At 43.4% G+C, this 19,561-nt stretch overlaps 2 protein-coding genes across 2 annotated transcripts in view; both read left to right on the top strand.

The window, feature by feature from the left end:
- Window positions 1-4: 4 nt before the first annotated feature.
- On the top strand, window positions 5-10,172 carry cdc123 (cell division cycle 123 homolog). Its single transcript, XM_084573332.1, has 14 exons — window positions 5-487; window positions 758-829; window positions 1,152-1,215; window positions 1,749-1,781; window positions 2,934-3,029; window positions 3,251-3,357; window positions 3,638-3,689; window positions 5,816-5,891; window positions 6,182-6,304; window positions 6,593-6,621; window positions 6,731-6,835; window positions 6,925-7,062; window positions 9,466-9,549; window positions 10,044-10,172. The coding sequence occupies exons 1-13, from the start codon at window positions 414-416 to the stop codon at window positions 9,526-9,528; spliced, it is 1,032 nt and encodes a 343-aa protein (XP_084429458.1). The 5' UTR covers window positions 5-413; the 3' UTR covers window positions 9,529-9,549; window positions 10,044-10,172.
- Window positions 10,173-13,267: 3,095 nt separating this feature from the next.
- Window positions 13,268-19,561, top strand: part of camk1da (calcium/calmodulin-dependent protein kinase 1Da) — a 55,081-nt gene continuing 48,787 nt past the window's right edge. Inside the window, exon 1 of the mRNA XM_084573926.1 lies at window positions 13,268-13,599. Coding sequence (XP_084430052.1) covers window positions 13,502-13,599 — 98 coding nt within the window. The 5' untranslated portion in view covers window positions 13,268-13,501. The remainder of the gene's footprint in view (window positions 13,600-19,561) is intronic.

Below are 19,561 nucleotides of genomic sequence, written 5' to 3' on the forward strand. Positions count from 1 at the left end.
ACTTTATTTGTTTTAATTGCATTAATTTACAATGTTACTCTGAATTTCTCACCCTTAAACACGCACAGCAGGCGTGTTAAGGTTGACATATGCTTGTTAAAAGTGACGACTCTTCATTAATAAACGATCTATGTCGCTAGTTAGCAAGTTTACGTCATGTCACGCCTCTGTGTGCACCTCTAAAAGTCGTCCCTCTCTGAAAACAGGTATCTATCAAATATAACTCCTGTAAAGACAAATTTCTCCACTGCTTGTCGATTAAAACCCAACACACAAAACTCTTTATAATATCGCTAATGGGGAGCTGTGTTATGTCGGAATTTTAATACTCGGACATTAAAATTAAATTAAACATTTGAGGGATTCGGAAGATATTTACCGACGAACACATTTCCGTTACAGGATATTGCAGCATGAAGAAGGAGCAAGTTGTCAATTGTCAGTTTTCGGTTTGGTATCCGATTTTCAAGAAACATACGATTAAAAGGTAAACGGCCGCCTTTAGTAGAGGAGGTCCAAGAAATACTTTCATTATTGTTGCTGCAGAACGCTCCTCAGTTAGCCGACAGCTAACGTTAGCTACCAGGCATCTTGTCATCTCTGACTTCAAACCCATCTTCATATGTATCTTGTTTATTAAGACCTAGTCAGAGCAGCTTCTTTGAACTCCTTTATTCCCGACACCTCCGTCGTCTTGTTGTCTTTTGTTCAATATTTACATGTACCTAACTATGATGTTAATTGTCTTGTCTTTCAGTCAGATTCTGCCACTGCCTCAGAATGTAATAGATTATTTACTGGACGATGGGACACTGGTAGTCTCTGGAAGGTATGAGGCTGCAAACACACGCTCACACATTAATGATGTCCAAGTTGTCCTCATTAGAATGACAAGAGATGATGATTTATCTTAGTGGTCGCTGAAGTCCTTTTATTTTAACTTACTGTGAGGGATCTCACTGGGGAACCAGGGGATCTCACATGGTGTACCACAGGTAGATCCTCAGTTAGTCTGAGCGTCAGAGCAGTTTGTCTCAATCAAAAATCTGCACATCAAGTAGCTCAGAGCTGCTTTTTGGCGTCTCTTCTTTAGCTCGGATATGTGGGAGCCTCTAAATTTAACGTCTGTCCTCACTTTGTTGTCCTGACAGTGACCATAACACACAGCAGACACACACGAACAACAGCGACTCGGACGCAGAGGAGGACGTTCAGGTAAGATCGCAATTTGACAAGAGGCTTGTCCAGTTGTTTTTCCAAACAGAGCAAAAGGAAATTATTTAGTGATGCACTCATTTACTAACAAGGGCTGAAGGGAAGGAGGAAAACTGTAATAAAGATGGAGGGGCCTCTGAAAAAGCATCCCTGGGCATTTTTGGCTCAGCAGCCAAATTTGTATTGGTTTTAACAGCTTGAAATGCGTGCAATAAGTTGTGTGGGTACACATACCAGTGGAGTTTAGAAAAAGAATGATGAACAATAAAACTGATATGTGTGTTTATAAAAAGTAGACATACAAATAAAGTGATGATCTATAAGAGGTCATAGGCTTTAATGCTCATAGTTTGTTGTGTGGAGTTTTAGCTGGTTTTCCAAGCCTGTTATTAGGGGCTAATGTCATTACATAGAGTGACTGAACTCGGCATCGTCTACGTCCCTAGACATCAGCCCAACGTAAAGTTTGCATCAGGTCAACATGTCCAGTTGTTACTCTCCAATCATGTTTCTCATTCTCTGCTCCCCTCTAGTGGTCAGACGATGAGACAACAACCACTGTCACTGTAAGTACACCCAGTAAGCATGTCATATTTGCTTAAATCTGAAGCCTGCGATGCGTTATGTCCATGTATGACCTGGTAATGTGTCTTTGTTGGCTGACACCTATCTGTTAAAAAAACACAATAGCTGAAAATAGAACATGCAGAAGCAAAGTAACCTCAGTATTTTAAATAGGCAAGTCATCCACTGCTTTCAATGGAAACATGTGATATCCAAGAAGAGTGGGTCATATTGATATGTTTACTCTCTAAACCTTAAAACAGTGGGAGGAACCAGGATAAAAAAAAAAAGCTGCAGTATAAACTTAAGTGATTTTTAGTGCATTGTATATTCTTTCAAAGACACTTGGACCACATACAGTGATGCTTTCAAGTATCTGCACAAAGAGACACCAAAAGCTGCAAAAGTAAGCGCGCTTCCAGAATTACAAGTTACCTCCGAGAGCATCTGTTCATGAGTGTTTCCACTTAATGCCACGAGACTCAGCTGATTGCGTTTAAATAAAATGAAAGGATTTGTCACAGTCTGATTTTCACAACATGTTGACACAGACAAAAAGAGCTCAGAAAAAAGAGAGTTGTTGTTGCTCGCCGGGCTGGGAAAGGTTAAGAAACCATCTGTGAGGAGTCATGCAGCCGGACAACAACCCCAAGCGCACAAGTTGTTTATAGAGATGTTGTGTTGTTTTCCGGTAACTGCTGATCTGTCGTCTACAGCGGCAGATCAGCAGTTACCGGAAATGTTTATTTTCGGTCACTGCTGCGCAAGGGTGTCGCACTGGATACGGATACTTTATTACTTTGTTGTTGTTGTCTTTTAAACATTTTTACACAATTTATTCTTTGATATTTAGGGATGCATTGTGGGTAATGAGATGTACCTTTCTGTCTGCTTGAGATTTTTAATCAAGCTGGGCTTGTTGGATGGAAACCAAGCAATGAACCACCAGCGTATTTTAGCCCCCTTAAGAATGATGATTAGCTGGGTAATACATTTCGTTGCATCCAGCCTGCATCCAGATATTACTTTTTTTCCATTTATGCTGCTGTATATCGTACCTAGATGTGAAATGTCTTAACACCACCTCAAAGCTTGTGGCGTTTGATCCTAAATGCGGTGATTCTGACGTCACGGTGTGGGTTTGTGTGTGCCAGGCTCCAGAGTTCCCAGAATTCACCTCTAAAGTGCTGGAGGCCATAAACGCCCTGGGCGGACGCGTATTCCCCAAACTCAACTGGAGCGCTCCTCGGGTAAAACACACCACACTGAACTGCTGTTTGCTTGGCTTAGAAGTAGCGGAGCATTAAAGCTAATCCGTGTCGACGTTAATTCTTTTTCATTTGTACCCTAAGTAAATCAGTCGTTGCTTTATTTTACCTTGAAAACTAAGAACTGCTTCTTGAGCCGCTGTCAACGTTAAGGATTAAGGCGTCGTTGAGTAAGCGCGTCTGTGCTTTTTTTTCTCCTCCAGGATGCAAACTGGATCGCTCTGAACAGCTCCCTGCAGTGTAACAGCCTCAGCGATATATTTCTGCTGTTCAAAAGTTCAGACTTCATCACTCACGACCTCACGCAGCCGTAAGTCCCGTCGTCAACACGTGCGCCCAAACACTCTTTGGCTTGTTTTACATTTAGACGACGAAGCGAATCGGAACACGTCCAGGTTCTCTGAGAGATGTGCCGATTTGAGCGGGCAGTGAAACACACTGTGTAGACTGATGCAGATTCACGCCTCTATGATCTATGTTGGTTTTAAAACTTCCCTTTTAAACTTTTAGCGAGCAGCATGAATACTCTGACCATACATTCATTATTCTACAGAACACTACGTTCTAATCAATTCATTTATTTGGTGCAGGTTCCTCCAGTGCAGTGACCAGGACTCCCCAGATCCAGTCATCAACTATGAGGTATCTACAGCCTTCTTGAAAAACACTATAATACCTGATTATCTAGCTTATTGTTATTACGCTAGATCTCAGAGGCTTGTTTTAGGATGCTTTCACACCTATATTTGGTTTTAATTCAGGGAGTAATTGATAAATTATTGTTGGAGTGTTGCATTTTCAACAACGTTCAGACCAAAGACTGTGTATAAATATGGACAATGTGTCACCACTTCCTTGCATTGGCCAAACTTAGTGTTTTTGTTCTGCCCAAGTCCCACCCACTAACATGGAGGGGGTGGAGCTTATGGCATATACTGTAGTCAGTCACCAGGGGGAGCTCTACTTGCTTTGGCTTCACTTTTGAGGATCAGCTCTGACACATCCTCAACGTTACATTCTTGCAAACAAAACCAAAAAGTGTTGAGATTGGTTATAATATAATTGCTCTGCTGTGGTTCATACACAGGAGTTCTGTTTATAAAGAACAGTTTTTTTCGGAATACAAAGTTTACATATATACACTGATCAGGCATAACATTATGACCACTGACAGGAGAAGTAAATAACTTGACCATCTTGTTACAATCCAGTGTTCTGCTGGGAAAATGTTGGACCTGGCATTCATGTGGATGTTACTTAGACATGTAGGACCCACCTAGACCAGACCAGGCACCCCCACCCCATAGCAATGACACTCCTTGATGGCAGCAGCCATCCCCAGCAGGATCCAGCCTCACACAGACACACACACAAAAACGCTTTAGGAACAACTCAAAAAACATGAAGAACAGCACAAGGTGTTAACCTGGCCTCCAAATTCACTAGATCCCAAACTAATCAAGTATCTGTGGGATGATCCACAGAGGCCCCTCCCCTCAACCCATAGACCCAAAGACCCCCACTAACAACATACTGTTGCCAGACACCACAGGAAACCCTCAGAAGGCCCATGTCCATTCTCTGATGAGCCACAACTGTTTTGGAGGCACAAGGGAGACCTACACAATATTAGGTCATAATGTTATGCCTGATCGGTGTATGATGAGAAGCTGGACTGCTTTTGCCACGCACTTCTGCAGGAGCAGCAGTGTGCTGCCAGACTCCCCTGTCAGGAGTACAGCAATACACACTTTCGAGTGCTCACTCTTCCAAAGGTAGTTTTATCGGTTTGTGTGTAACGTGTTCCCACTCCAAAATGAACCACTCCAGGGGGCAATTGCAATTGGACTGAGATCCTCTCTAACAGGGCTCAGCTCGGTTCATTTGTTCCAGAATGGTGTGGGATTGCCGTGTTCTTAACAGCAAAGTCAAACCAACCTGAAAAACAAACACTCCTTGATTTCAGAACAACGACCCTAGGTGTGAGAGCAACGCTTAGTCTTAATGCTGCTGGAAGAATTCACATAATTAGGAACCATACACTGATCAGCCGCATCAATAAAACCACTGTCGGGTGAAGTGAATAACATTGATCATCTTGTTACAATGCAATGTTCTCCTGGGAAACCTTTGCTCCTTGCTATAATTACTTGGACACATACCTTTCGCCTAAACGTTGCTGCTGACCAGGCACCCCCACCCCATAGTAACACTCCCCGACGGCGTCAGCCATGTCCAGAAGGGCAATGCACCCTGCCACACCACAAAAACTGGGTAGGAACAGCTTAAAAAACAGTACAAGGTGTTGATCTGGCCTCCAAATTCACCAGATCCCAAACTGATCAAGGATTTATGGGATGCACTGGAGCAAGCCTGATCCACAGAGGCCCGCTACCAACTTCCTGGTGCCAGACACGATAGAAAACCCTCAGAAGGCTTGTGTGCATTCTCCTGTGAGTGTTTTGAGGACTCAATATGAAGCGGGGAATGTTTAATGTTTGTGAATGTAATCCCTGTAAGCCGTGGAGCTCAATTTGTTTACAACAAAATGGCTCTCATCGGTTGGTTGGAGGATTATCCAATTGTGTGCAGAGGTATTTTTTCGCTGTATCAGTTGAGAAGTGTCCCATAATTAAATCAAAAATGCATTGTTACCAGACTCTGTATATTCTGATACTCCAGTGGAGTCACTGAATTCAAAGGTCAGAGCTGGAGATGAGCACGGTGGGCCCCCTCTAACGCTTGTGTTGTCTCCTGCTCCTCCTCAGCTGGTGCTCAGAAAGTGGAGCGAGCTGATTCCGGGCGGAGAGTTTCGCTGCTTCGTCAAAGAAAACAAGCTGATCGGTAACGACCCTCACACTCAGACCAAAACCCCGGCACCGCAGTCATTTTAAAACACGACTCGTTCTTTTTTACTTCTGCGCCGCATTTGACACCCCGAGCCGCCGAGCTCGATGAAAACGGGTGTCAAGAGAGCACTGTTCTTTGAGCTGAATGTGAGCGAGACGGGAAACGCTTTGGAGAAAAAAAAAATAAAAAAATCTCTTAGCGGTACATTTGCTCGGCCGTCTAATTTAGAAACAATTATAAAATGTAATTTGAGCTCCGCTGATGGTGGGTGTGTGATCTCTCAGCTATCTCCCAGAGGGACTACACTCAGTATTACCACCACGTCCTGAAGCAGGAGGAGCAGATCTGCCAGGCCATACAGGAGTTCTTCAACCAGCACATCCAGTACAACTTCCTGGACGAAGACTGTGAGCAATCGACTTGCTTTTTGATTCATTTTTTCCTCTCTCTCTTTCTCTCTGAGATGGAAACGAAGTGCTTCTGCAGCTTTTCTCCATTTTAAAGTCATGAAATATTTACTGTTAAAAATGGGCTGTTGAGTCTGGAGAAAATGCAGGGAAAGATTAATTATGTTTAGCCTAATTGAGATTTTAATGTTTAATTTGAGTTGGCATTAAAAGTTCCTGCAAGTTTTTAATTTGTTTGCGTGTGACTAGCAGATACAGTAACTATACTGATGTTTTTTTTCTTTACAGTTGTGTTTGATGTCTACAGAGACAGCCAGGTAACTCACAGCTAAACTATTATATAGTGACATTTAAAAAAAAAACAAAAAAAAAACAGCCATTTTCTTATAAACTTTTTCATGCCGTACGTTTCTCTGTGCGTTGCAGGGAAGGGTGTGGCTCATTGACTTGAACCCGTTCGGAGGTGTGACGGACTCGCTGCTGTTCAGCTGGGACGAGCTGACGTCCGGTGAAGAAATCGCCCAGCAGCAGGTGAGTCGCCGCGTCACGCCTCGACCCCGCTCCGGCGGCTTTGCTCTCCCGTTCTTTGGCGCTCAGCCGGTTTCTGTGCCCGTTTGCAGGAGGGCCCGGCGTTCCGCTGCACCACCAGCGAGGTGACGGTGCAGCCCAGTCCCTGCCTCAGCTACAGGATCCCGCGGGACTTCGTTGACCTCTCCACCGGAGAAGACGCCTACAAACTCATCGACTTCCTCAAACTGGTAGGTAGCTAGTGATGGCCAAGCTGCGAACGGTGCCGGGAAAACTGCAGTTCCTCAAATGACCACTTGAGACCTGCTCTAAAGGTGACTCCCGTAGCCCTCCATGATAAAATATCCCAACTTTACACCATAAATAAACACGGTAACGACCTTCATCCACTTAGCCTGCATTTCAGGCCAAGATGGCGGCCGCCAGAGCTACCACACTGAGCTTCAAAACCACTGTGGAGGAGTCCTTTGCGTGACGTCCATCTTTATGTATAGTTTCGGTGGTTAGATTAGCCAGGTGAAGATGGAGAGAAGGGCAAGGAAAACGTAGAAAATCTTTCACATTTGTTTATTAATCCCAAGCCATATTATTTCATTGGAAATTTTGAACTACATGATTGTACATTAGCGATTCTTTTGACTCGTTTTGTGCCAAGCTAGTCGCTTCATTTAAAGTACTATAAATAGTCTCCTATTGATTTTTTGCCAGCTATTCAAACACTAAAATAAAGTGGAGGGTGATTAATCCAACTATTGTTTTTTTTTTTTCTCAAATGGATACTTAGCTAGCTGCTGAAGGAACGCTAACTTTGCCTGACTAACATTAGCATCAGGTCAACAAAACTTGAGACATGCAGACAAGAGGAACATGCAAGAAAAAAAAAAACAATCCGCAGTGTGATTCAAATCTGAAGGCCATAATCCCGAAACCAGTTTTGTTGTTGTTTACTCCGCCAATAACCGTTAGAGGTATTTAATGGACGCCATTTATGGACGTCAGTCAGCTTTGGCTAGCAAGCGTGAGTGAGAAATTATGGCTAGTGGCAATGATAATGTTAACACAATGTTAACACAGGCCTCATAAAGGTAGTTTATATATATATATACACACACACATACATATAAGAAAGATCTATACATGTCTCTAAGCCCTCTCGCATTAAAATTGCATTTTGCCTGCTGAGAAACTGCATGCTAATCATGCTAATGGTAACGCTAACGTTAATTTTGTGCTTTTAACGCCACACACCCTGTTGTCCCTCCGAATAAACCAGACACTGGGCATGTGCCACGTGCCCTGCGCTAACTCATATCAGAGACGACTGCAGCGTGAACAGGCAGAGCTCCGTCCTGACAGACGGAGTCAATAGAGAATTTAATCAGGGCCATTGATCAGCCGCAGGATCGCGGCAAGAGGCTCTGCACGATTACTACAAGCTCGACAACATTTTCCGTCCAAAGGAATCGCTCCGTTGCCGTATCAGCTGTCACGGTCGGTGACTTGGTCTTTAACAGGAGGAATGACTCCTGAGTGAGGACACTTCAGTCACAACTGTGACATTTTTCATTATCCACTTGTCTTCCCTCTTTCCACACTACAGTTATTGTATTAATGTACACATTTAAATCTTATGCAGACTGTTTATTCAGGCACTTATCTCACAATACAATATACACACAAGGCCGTTTAAAGCCGCATGACTCTTTGGGGTTGTCATTAAGGTTCAGGCAAATTCTTGGTATTATAATTCAGATTTAATTGAATTCAGTTCCTCTCTACCTCCCTGTTTAATGTCCACAGGATGTGCGTCTCAGTAATTCTTATTTCCCTTCTGACATTATGAAGGTCACCACCGTTTATGTAACTGTAACAGCTCAACACAGCAAGGGCATTACTGTATCCGTGGAAATGTCTCCCATAAAATAAAACAGAAAACGTTTCAGTTATCTTTGTCTGGGCTGTATTTATACAGCAGCACAGACTCTATTGAATAATCCTAGAATCAGTTTAAGGAACGTCTGGGGAATGCTACATGCCTCTGTGATCCGTTTCTGAGTCTACACACTGCTTCTTGATACTTTTATCATGGAGGTGACTACAGTACAGTACAGTACAGTACAGTACAGTACAGTACAGTACAGTACAGTACAGTACAGGACTGAGTATTCATAGTATGTAGCGTAGAGAACGTTATAGATGAAAGTGACACGGGGGCGGGACTGAAAATGGTGCCATTGCAAATCCATATGCTGGTTCAGCACCACGGACAGCGGCATGGATTTCTCAGCGCACAGCACAGCACAGTTGGCTCCTGATATCACGGAGCCATCGGGGCCATGGATTTGAAAGCAGAGGCAGTCAGATGAAGGGTAAAGGCAGAGTAGACTAGAGCAGCTCTGCCCTATGTCACTAGGGGACTGAGAGAGGGGACGGCAGATTTACAAGGAGAATTAAATTAAATAATAGTAATTAATTCATTTAAATGAATATAAATAATAATATATTATTATAAATACTGAAATATAAGTGACTTCTATGTATTTTAAACCATTAACTGAGGCTATTAAGCATTAAATAGAATGCAAAAAATACATCGGGCTTAAAACTACCTTTCTCCTTTCTCCTTTCCACAGAAGAAAAGCCAACAGGAAGAGTCCGAGGAGGAGGAGGACGAGGAGGAGAGCGCTCCGCAGTGACGTCCCCGTCTTCAGCCGTCTGTACGATGTCGCCCGCATGAAGCGACTCTTCCCCCTCTGTCCTGTTTATTTCCCTCTGTTTTAGCGTAGTTTCTGTCACGCTCTCCCTGGAACTGTAGCTGGTGTCCCTAGGATTTCCCGTTACTCTAAAGAAACGTGTTAAATGAATAGATCATATGAAAAGCTACTTAAAGATTAACTGTTGTCTGCCTCTGACACTCTGACAGAGGCCTATGCCGTGTCGCTAGGCGGGTTATTTTAGTTTTTTTGTTATTATTTCAGTTTTCTAATTGCTGACGGTGTAAGGAATGCCTGCTTTTATACTTTCTAATAAGTGTGTTCAATAGTTTCTGTTCCCTTATTGCTGTCCAAATACTAGATTCAAAATGTACCAGGGTGCACACTCTTGTTGTGTCTACGTGTTTTGAGGCTGACAGACTTCTGTTTAACACTAAAGCCCTTCATCAATGAGTCACCTTTGATTTTTTTTCTTTCTTTTTTTTTTTTCTTTCCAGACATCCCCGCTCCTCCATCTCTCCCTGCCAATTTTCTCTGAGCAGTTTTGACACACTTATTGCTCCCAGCCACTCTGGGCGTTCATTTTGAGTTTTTTTTTTTTTTTTTTCCTCCCGTCATGCATCGCTGTAGACTGTTGCTCCAAAAAAACACCATTAAACTTCTTGTCGTGTATCGACTCGGCTGTCAGTCTGGTGGGTGCTGTAAACTAGCACGTTAGAAATTGATTACGCTGGGAGCTAAATGAGCTGTGCGTGCTCAGCGCAGGGCAGTTCATTTCGAGTTTTTTTTTTTTTTTTCCTTTTTTCTCCTTTTGCTGGATTGATAGAGCAATTATTCTGAAATGGAAACAGCGGGTGTGGTGCGAGTTATGGCTCCCTGGGTGAAGCGCTCGCCGTGGACAGAAAGCGGTGTGCGGGGCGCAAATTGTGTGAATGTTTCCGGTTAATCATCATTATGAAAATGAAATCTTGCTGTAAGCGCGCCGTGCAAACACGGAGGAGGTGCCCTGCTTTGACCTGCCATGGAGGATGAATCCGTACTCATGGTCTGGCGCGTTAAAGGCACAGCTCAGAGTCTGTAGTTTCCGACGGTAATGCAGTGGAAAATGCAAAACCGAAATGATGACTTCCAGCCTGCAATCAAAAATTGAAAAGATGCTTGGGTGCACCAAGCTAAAATGAACCCGTGATGCAGAAGCTCTGCCTTCATGAAGCCCCTAATGTTGCTTTCAGTGACACTCTGTTGTATTAAACCTCATTGTTTTGGTTTAACTGTGTATTTTTATGTAAATTAAAGCTGCACCGATTAATATTTTCACATTAACAACCGATCAAATGACTACATGCCTTTAAAAGCTGTCGCTGACGGCGATGAAGCCACGGAAGATCAACCCGCCACGCCGCACCCTTCATCTACAGCGAGCGTTTTTTCAATGTGCAGCTTTAACGTTTCGATTCTTTTCCCCAAGTGGTTGGAGGAGAACCAAGCGGAGCAAAAATGAGAGCCAATCACAAGTCATGTAGCATAATTAAACATATGCTATTGGTGCACTGTAAAAGGCAAACAATTGCTAACATGTGTTGCTTAACCACAATGGACAAACGTGAAAATTTGCTAGCTTACACTCCTAGACTTTGGATCGAAAATATGTTTCAGCCTAAAAAGCTTTTCTCACCAATTTAGTAAAATCAGCTAATGAGATAATAAAAACACAAAATGGATCAGTTGACCAGCCTTTATAACCAATAATATTATGTTAAAAATATCTGTAAAAAGGTCTAGTGTATGATTTTTGAGCTGTCACAGATGGGAAAACCCAGGCGTTACCAATACCAAGGCCCTGAATCAGCGAAATGGGATTCAGCCACAGACCTGTGGTTTGTTGAGCTGCGCTGCGCTGAGATGAACTAATGTGACAACCCCAGCTCCTCGCTGCGGTGCAATAACAATATTGTGGTAACGGTACAACAGTATTCCATCAGCAGCTAAGGAAGTTGGCATTGAACGGATCCGACATCTTTTACATCAATCCCATGCTCCCTCATTGGTCCTTTGGCTCAGCTCCTTAACGGACGGCTGAATTATTTCTGTTTGTTTGCGACATTCAAACGTATGCGCTCAAGCTGCAAGCAATAAGCGCCCCCCCCCCCCCTTCACCCTCCTTGACCTTGATCCTCCTTTTAACCATCGCTCTGACGCCCTGCTCTCCTTCCTTTGCAGCTGGGTAATCATCTTTCATCAGTTGGGGAGGTCAAATTTGCTGACTCAGCATAAAGGATGGGGGGGGTGGGAAAGGAGTTTTCCTTGGCTGCTGCTGCTGCTGCTGCTGAGGAAGAGCTGCAGTAGTTTGCAGCCGGAATACTCATGAGCAGCTGAGGCTGCAACACATTGTCCTCCCCCCTCCCTCTGCTCACCGTCTGTGTCTCCCCTCAGGATTACACGCACACAAACGCAACAAGGCCAGAAGTAGTAGTAGGGTCCCCTGTGTGCGTGTGTGTGTGTGTGTGTATGTGTGTGAGCTTTAACTCGGCATGGGCTGACCTCAGCCCTTGCAGCTGTCATAGTCCGGGGGATCACCTCTCCTCTGCAAAAATTAATCTCTGTAATCCAGGTGTTATGCGGGCCACTTAAACCCAGGTGGACGCGCAGCTGCTGCCCGCTGATCCCGGCTGAGCCGCGCAGACGCCTTTGGGGATGCCAAATGGAAACGGATGCACGATGGTGGTTGCTGTCAGGGAGTTGGCGCATTGCGAATTCACTGCTCCGGCGTCCTGGCCAGACACACACTCTCTCTCTCTCTGTCGGACAGGGTGCATCCGCAGCAACACACCACATGCCTTTACTGTCACAGCAGCACGTGCTGCCACCCCAGGATCACACTTTGTTGTAGCGGTCACAGAGAATAACCGCAGTAGAGAAATTAGAAACAAGAGTTTTAACACAGTGCATCTCATGTGGAAGATTGGAACTCCCCAAATACGCGCCGACGTCAAGTCAATTACCCCCACGTTTAGACAACTGCAGGTGGCAGCGGAGCCGCAGTCAAGCGAGACGCAGGTAGCAAGCCCAATACAGGAAGTTGACGGGCAACGTCTTCAAAGTAAAAGCACGGCATAAATTAGGCGTTATTGCGGAAATTTGTGGACTTGGTCTCGTCGGATGGAACAAGAGATTCATTGTCCCGTCAAGCAATAACATCAGAGGAGAAGGGTCAGGTGACTTCTCACTTTTGAAATTTCTAACAGCATACAAAAATGTTTTCTTGAACGTTGATGTTGGTTTGTTGTTGTTTTGTGTGTGTTTTATTTTGTTGTGGTTGCCTTGTCATTTTTCGCATGCACTTCTGCTCATGTTTGTGCATTTATAGTCATTGTGCTCATTAATTGCAAGAATGTATTTACTATTTGTAGTGTTTGTAGAATTATTTAGGATTATTCACCGCCTGAGTATAATGATGATGATGCGGTTGATTTTGTATTTTGCGTCTATCTTAGCAGGGGTCATGGCTGCATTAATTGCAACTTGTTATTAAACAGTCTGAAAGTAAATTGCTGCCAGTCTACGTTGAGTAAATCAAGGGGATTTTATTTTGAAAGGTCGGGACGGAAGCGCGGTTGTTTCTTCGCGGTTTTGACGGCTGCTGGAGGAGGAGGGGGAGGAGGGAGAAAGAAGAGAGAGAGAGAGGGAGAGAGAGAGAGAGAGAGAGGAGGGAGGTAGCAGGGACACGGTAACCTGCAGGAGGACTCACATGGTCCTGCTGCAGCGGAGCACAGACCACCGGGACTCTCCGAACCTCTGACTCTCAGCTCGGCTCCAGTCCTCTTTCTTCTTTCTTCCCCCCTCCCCTGCACTCATCCTCCTCCTCCTCCTCCTCCTCCTTTATCCTCCTTTTATTATCGCATCCCCTCCTGCCGCAGCCCAGTCTCGCTCGGACTTGGGCCGGTAAAGCAGCGCCATGGCTCGGGAGAACGGAGACGCCGGGAGAGGGGAGACGTGGAAAAAACAAGTCGACGACATCAAGAAGATTTTTGATTTTAAAGAAGTCCTCGGAACGTGAGTACCCGCGGCTCTGACTAACTTCACCTCACGTACCTCTGAGATATCCCAGTGACATCCTCTCTGGGTCCCTGTCTACATTTGGGGGCTGCTCGGAGAGTTTTCCAGTGACCTTTCTGCACTTAGGGCCATGTTTAAATGGTGTTACAGTAGGGACTCACAGTGTTCTTCGTTACTGACCTCACACGCTTCATCTGCCTCTTTATCAGTATCACTGCAGTTTTCCTTTGGAGGCTTGCTGGGTGTCTGGTTGCTCAGCAGGGGGGCTTAATCACATCGCTGCTGGTTAGCAAATGTTTATTTCTGCTCCGGCATCACTGTAAAAATTTGTATAATGCAGTTTATATTGTTTTAATCATTTCTTATACGACTTCGAGTGAAGCTAAAGTCCCCTTTTCGTAATGTACAGCATAAAACAGGAACTTTAACATTATAACTGATAATGGCGGTATAATTTTGTCAACCATTTGTCATTACATTTAAATATTTAAGCCGTTACTTTTAAGTATTTCAGCACTTTAGCTATTAATATATTCGTTAGTCATTAACACTGTCGGTTCTTTTGAGTTGTTTTTAAGTCTTCTTTTTTGTCTTTTCACCAGTTTAGTCATTGTTTTTAACTATATCAACTCGTATGCCACTAATGTTAGCTTTTCAATTTCTTAGTCGCAACTTTGACTCAAAATCTTGAGTTGCTATTATGACTTTTAGCCACTTCACAAACCACAACTCTCGTTGGCCGTTACTTTTAGCAATTTTAACTCCTTCAGCCTTACTTTTAACTCTGACAGCTCTCTGTCAGTTACTTCTAGCTGTTCTAACTTGTTAGTCATTACTTTTTTTCTATTTCTATTTATTAACCGTGTCTTTTTCACTATTCCATCTCCTTGAACGCACATTTAGCTTTTCCATCTTGTTAGCCGTTATTTTTAGCTATTCCAACTTTTAGCCGTTGCTTTTAGCTTGACTCAGATTTTGAGCTTTAAATTTAACTGATTTCTTCTGCACCATTTTTTTATTCTGATATCATCAGAATTTGCTGAACAAATTGCTAATGATTGACAGTTCTTTTGTAGCCTGCTACTTTTAAATAATGATGGGCGTCACAGTTTTGAAGCTCAGTGCTGGTGGCTATAGTCGTCGCCATCTTGGCAGTGCCTGACTCCAGCTAACTCTCAGATAGTTCAAGTCTGTTTATTTGATTTCTTTCGTTTTGTTTATTGTTTTAGTAAGAAAGTCTTGTAAAGAATTTTATTGTAGGGCACATGACAATAAGCATCTTGAATCTTGAACTCATTATCCATTTACTTTTAATTATGCCATCTTATTAGCCCTACCTTTAACTATTTCAACTTATTACCCATTACCTTAAGCTATTCTAACTTGCTAGCAGTTACTTTTAGCTAGCATGTTAACTAAACCATCAATTACTATTAGCTGTTTAACAAAGCAACATTTTTCATTTATGCACCCCTTACTTTTAGCAATCTGCTGACTACTATTTTTCATACATTTTCAGTGTTATGTTGCTCGTGAATAGGCATTTCAGCAGACTTAATATGCGACAGTTAAGCAAGGTTTCTCCTGATTGTAAGTTACATGGTATCAACACATCAGGTTTAATTTTTATTATTGCAGTTTTTAAAATATTGTGTTTTAGGGCTCTGTAAATTGTCTAATCAGTGTTTTGCTTTATTCGATAGAATGGTAGCTATGTTGTGAAATTCTTATCACTGGCTTTTGTTTTTGTTAACAAATCTACTCAGTCATTTCTGTGGTAAATTAATACGTTCCATAATGAGTTTATGGTAATTTGATCATGACCCTCATTGTGTTCTTGTGGCATTCCCGTAGTCAGTCCAGCTGTATGTAATGTTTATTTATGGGTCTGTTCAAAGACATAGAATGAGCATGATGCTTAATAGCGAGCTTAGGCTACAATGATGTGAGGGTGGAGGGGATTTTCTTGTTGATGACAGCGAGGCTTTAACAGACCACAGGAATTTCAGTCTTTCAGAAGCGACAGCGGCAGTTTCACTGATGTACTGACAAGCTTTTTCTAGCTGAAATTAGACTCTTTCATGTACTCTCCTACGCCATCTTGGGAAATATCCTCCTAGTCTTCCTTGCCCCCCCCACCCCCAATCTCCCCTTTCCCTTTTCATTTAAACAGCGGCAGTAAACAGGTCCACTCCCCCTAAATCTCAGACAACCAGTCTCTCTAAGCTCCTGCGTGGCCGCTCTGGTTTCCTGCTGTGAGGAATGAGCAGCGTCTGTTTGGACTGCAGCCTGGAGGGGAACGCATGGGGCGGATGCAGATTGGGATTAACCGCGCACAGATTAGGAAAACTTCGCCTAAATAAAAGGAAGTTGAGGGATGTTGTGTAATGACTAAATGAGGATGGACGGCTGGCTGTCATGTGGTCTGGTAGAGACCAGTATGCGAAACGCACAGACACGCACAGCCACACAGGATAGGATGCTTAAAGGGCTCAGTGATCCGAGTCGGCCATGTTGCAGCCACACATTAGCCAGAGCTGCTGACGGATCTTTGAACTTGATGCATCAGCAAAAAAGGGGAAAGCAGGGAGGGTGATTGTGCACGTGCTTAATGGTGGAGTGATTCGCAATGACAAGAGGAAGAAGAGGAAGAGGTGGCAGCGGCGACTCAGGTCCAAACTGATTAAATTTGTTGAATGTGATGAAGCGGACAGAGTGCGAAGGTTTTCACTGGCAGCAAGTGGTGGCGTTTTGGTGTAGAAGCTCAGGGTAGAAAACTTGAAGACTGGTCAGTGTTACTGCAGTGTTGAATATTATCCGTCTCAGCGTTTCTGAGCTGCATCTGATCTGACAGGATGTACTGTCACAGTCCTGACGATGAACCTTCAATGACGCTCAGACAGCCTTGCCTCTTCGTGTGCATTCATGAGCACCTCTTCTGTTCTGGGTTTTAATACAGTTTTTGTGTCACATATATTGTTTGTCCCCTAACACTGGATAAACCCCGTAAGGATTATCTTAGGCTGCAGCTGTGCGTGCATGGGTGCGTGTTTGCAATCATGCACACGAGGCTCTTTTCGGTGTCTTATTACCCCACCCCTCCCCGGTGTGTATGCTGTGTGCGTCCCTGACGCTCACCGCTCAATAATTCAATACGAACAGGAGTGTCTTCATTGTGTGTACAGGTGTGTTTGTGTGTGTGAGCTTCTGGTAGGCTACAGCCCTCAGCAGGAGGGATCACAGGGAACACAAGAGGAACAAGAAAAGGTTTTTTTTTTTTTTTCAGCGATTAGGTGTTCCAGTGTGGGCTTGCTGAAAAAATACAGCGGATTTAGCTGGTTTAGAGTGGATGTAGCTAACACATACCATAACGTATATTCCACATAGAAGAAAGCTAATGATGGGAACAGCTTAGATTTTAGGGTGTGCTACTGGCTGAAGGAGTTCCAGGAGTTTTGGAAGGAGTTTTTGTCTATTTCTCTTGAGCTCATTCATCTGTTGAACTCATTCAAAACAAACCAAAAATAAGAAATGCAAACCAAAAGAAAGGATGAACAGGGTGGGATATTTTAATTTACATCCCACACAGATTATGCTAAAAAGGGAGCTTTTCTTGTCACCGAAACTTCTTGCTTGGAGGGTCTCAGGCTCTGGATAGTGTGCAGCATTTGGAGACAGTTTTGATGACGCAGACAGTTTATGTATCATTGGTGCTGTAAGATAAATGGAATTACCTTGGATTGTCTGCCAATTTTTATTTACTGTCGAAGTGAATCAGTATATGTGTGTGTGTTTTTGAATTTTGTAAGTCTTCATGCAGGTGACAGCTGCGGCTAGAGACATCATGTTTTCAAGTTGACTGTCCATACGTCCATGTGTTTTTGGGTATAACCCAAGAATCCAGGTACTGTATAAGAAAAGTTCACACTATCCAATACAATCCAGTACATAGACTGTATGAAGATGGACGGAGGAACAGCTCCTCAAAAGTGAAGCCAAAGCAACTAGAGCTCCCCCTGGTGGTTGACTGCAGTATAGGTCATAAGCTCCACCCCCTCCATGTTAGTGGGTTGGACTTGCCAAACTAAAATACAGTACACGCCAAATAATTTTTTTTCAAGGATGGTTTCTGTAATTTTAGGTAGTTAATGCTGATGCATGTTCAAGCGTCAATTTTTGGGATAAGTTTCGTTTTAGTTAGTTAGTTGATGCTATAGAAACAGGATCTCCATGTTTTGGAGTCTGGTATCAGGGTTGGACGTGAGGCACTAAATGGACGTAGTGGACGGTCTTTTCTAGTAGGCCTACAGGAAGTCAAAGTGTATGTGCTGGGTGAGTAAGAGACAGAAAGCAAAGCGGTGGCCGTGATGGTGAGGCATTCCGGGAACATCACTGAGCCATCTAGGGCACGCTGCCCTTAATTGATGCTCCAGTTCCCTGCTGCTGGCACCGTTCTCTCCACTGTTTCTGGGACTTAACAGCCAAACCTTTACGTGTCTCTGTATCTCCTCTTTATGTTTGGCTCCCTCTGTCCCCTCGTCCCTGTCTCTGCCTCGCTTCTCCTGACAACGCAGCGCTGCGACGCCAGCGCGCACAATGCAGATTTAAAAGTTTCTTTGTCCTTGTTATAAATAGCCTCTTAAAAATAGAACAAAAGACAATTGTTTGCTTCATCAGTGGACTGACGGCCCACGTTTTTAACAATGTGTGTAGGAACGCGCGTGCCTGGATGTGTTGTGCCGTTGGATACACAACCACACGTGTATTTGTATGTTTCTAATTTGACGCAAGTGTGTGCACATTTACACAAGTTTCTCCACTCGCAGTATGCTGTCAGGCCTGTCCTCCGTCCTCTAGCTCTTCTGCTGAGTCCTTCTGTCAGGTTGGTAAACTGTGACCGGTTGTTGAGTTGTTAACAACACAAACAACACTGTTATGTTGCTCATGGTACTCCATGCTTTACTTGTTTTATTTGTCAACTTTTAGGCCTAAAATGATCTTTGCCAGTCAACCTGGGTCTGGCTATATAGCTAGCTGTGTGCAAGTCAACTTTTTAGCCAGATTATCTGAACCAGAATGTAAAACTGAGTGTGAGACCAAAAGTCCTTCAAGAAAAGCATTCTTCCACAGTTATGGCAATGTTCAGAGGTTCGACTTAATATAGGAAAATGTCTAATATCTGTAAAATGTCTTTAGGGATACAGTCTCCTCAATGTCCTCTGTTATTGGGCAATGATTCTGAAGCTAAGCTAGCATCCTCAGGACAATAGAAGAATACACTTTTATACTGTTACTTAGACACAATCTTACCTTTCCGAAACATCGTACTGAACTCATGACCACGATGTCTCCAGCCGCAGCCGGTGCTTGAAATAAAAAGGCAGTTACAGGAAATCAACCTACTTAATTATTTATTAGGTAGTAATTCAATTGGCTGGAGGTCAATCTGGGACCACGCCTTGAGACAATCACACTAATTGAACCCAATTGTAGACAGTTAAATAGCTTGAAAAACTCTCTTGCCAGAGGACAGAGTGGAATCTAGGATGTAAATCTAAAGATAATAGAACAGATATGTTTAAAGCAGACTGAGTGTTTATAAAAAAAAGTCCCGAAAGGCCACGAGATCAGATCTTGAAAACCTGTCAGGTTGTACTAGTTAACGTGATGAGTGCAGTGTTATTCTTACTGAGAGGAACTGTGGCTCAAAACCTGTACAAAATGAACTATTATTATTGACCTTGTTGTTGTTGTTGTGTGTTTGTTGTGGTCGTCTTTAAGTCATGGATGAGTTGAACGTTTCAACGCAGATTAACACTGAATATGCTGATCTCAGGTATACACACAAACTGAGCTGCACTAAAGCAGCAGGGAGGAAAAAGTCACTTTTCTTCTTTGTACATGGAGCAAAATAAAACTCGTGGTTAGCTGTCTTAACTTTCCTCATTACCAAATGCAT

This window comes from Chelon labrosus (genome assembly GCF_963514085.1).
Source record: "Chelon labrosus genome assembly, chromosome: 23".
In the NCBI taxonomy this organism is placed as follows: Eukaryota; Metazoa; Chordata; class Actinopteri; order Mugiliformes; family Mugilidae; genus Chelon; species Chelon labrosus.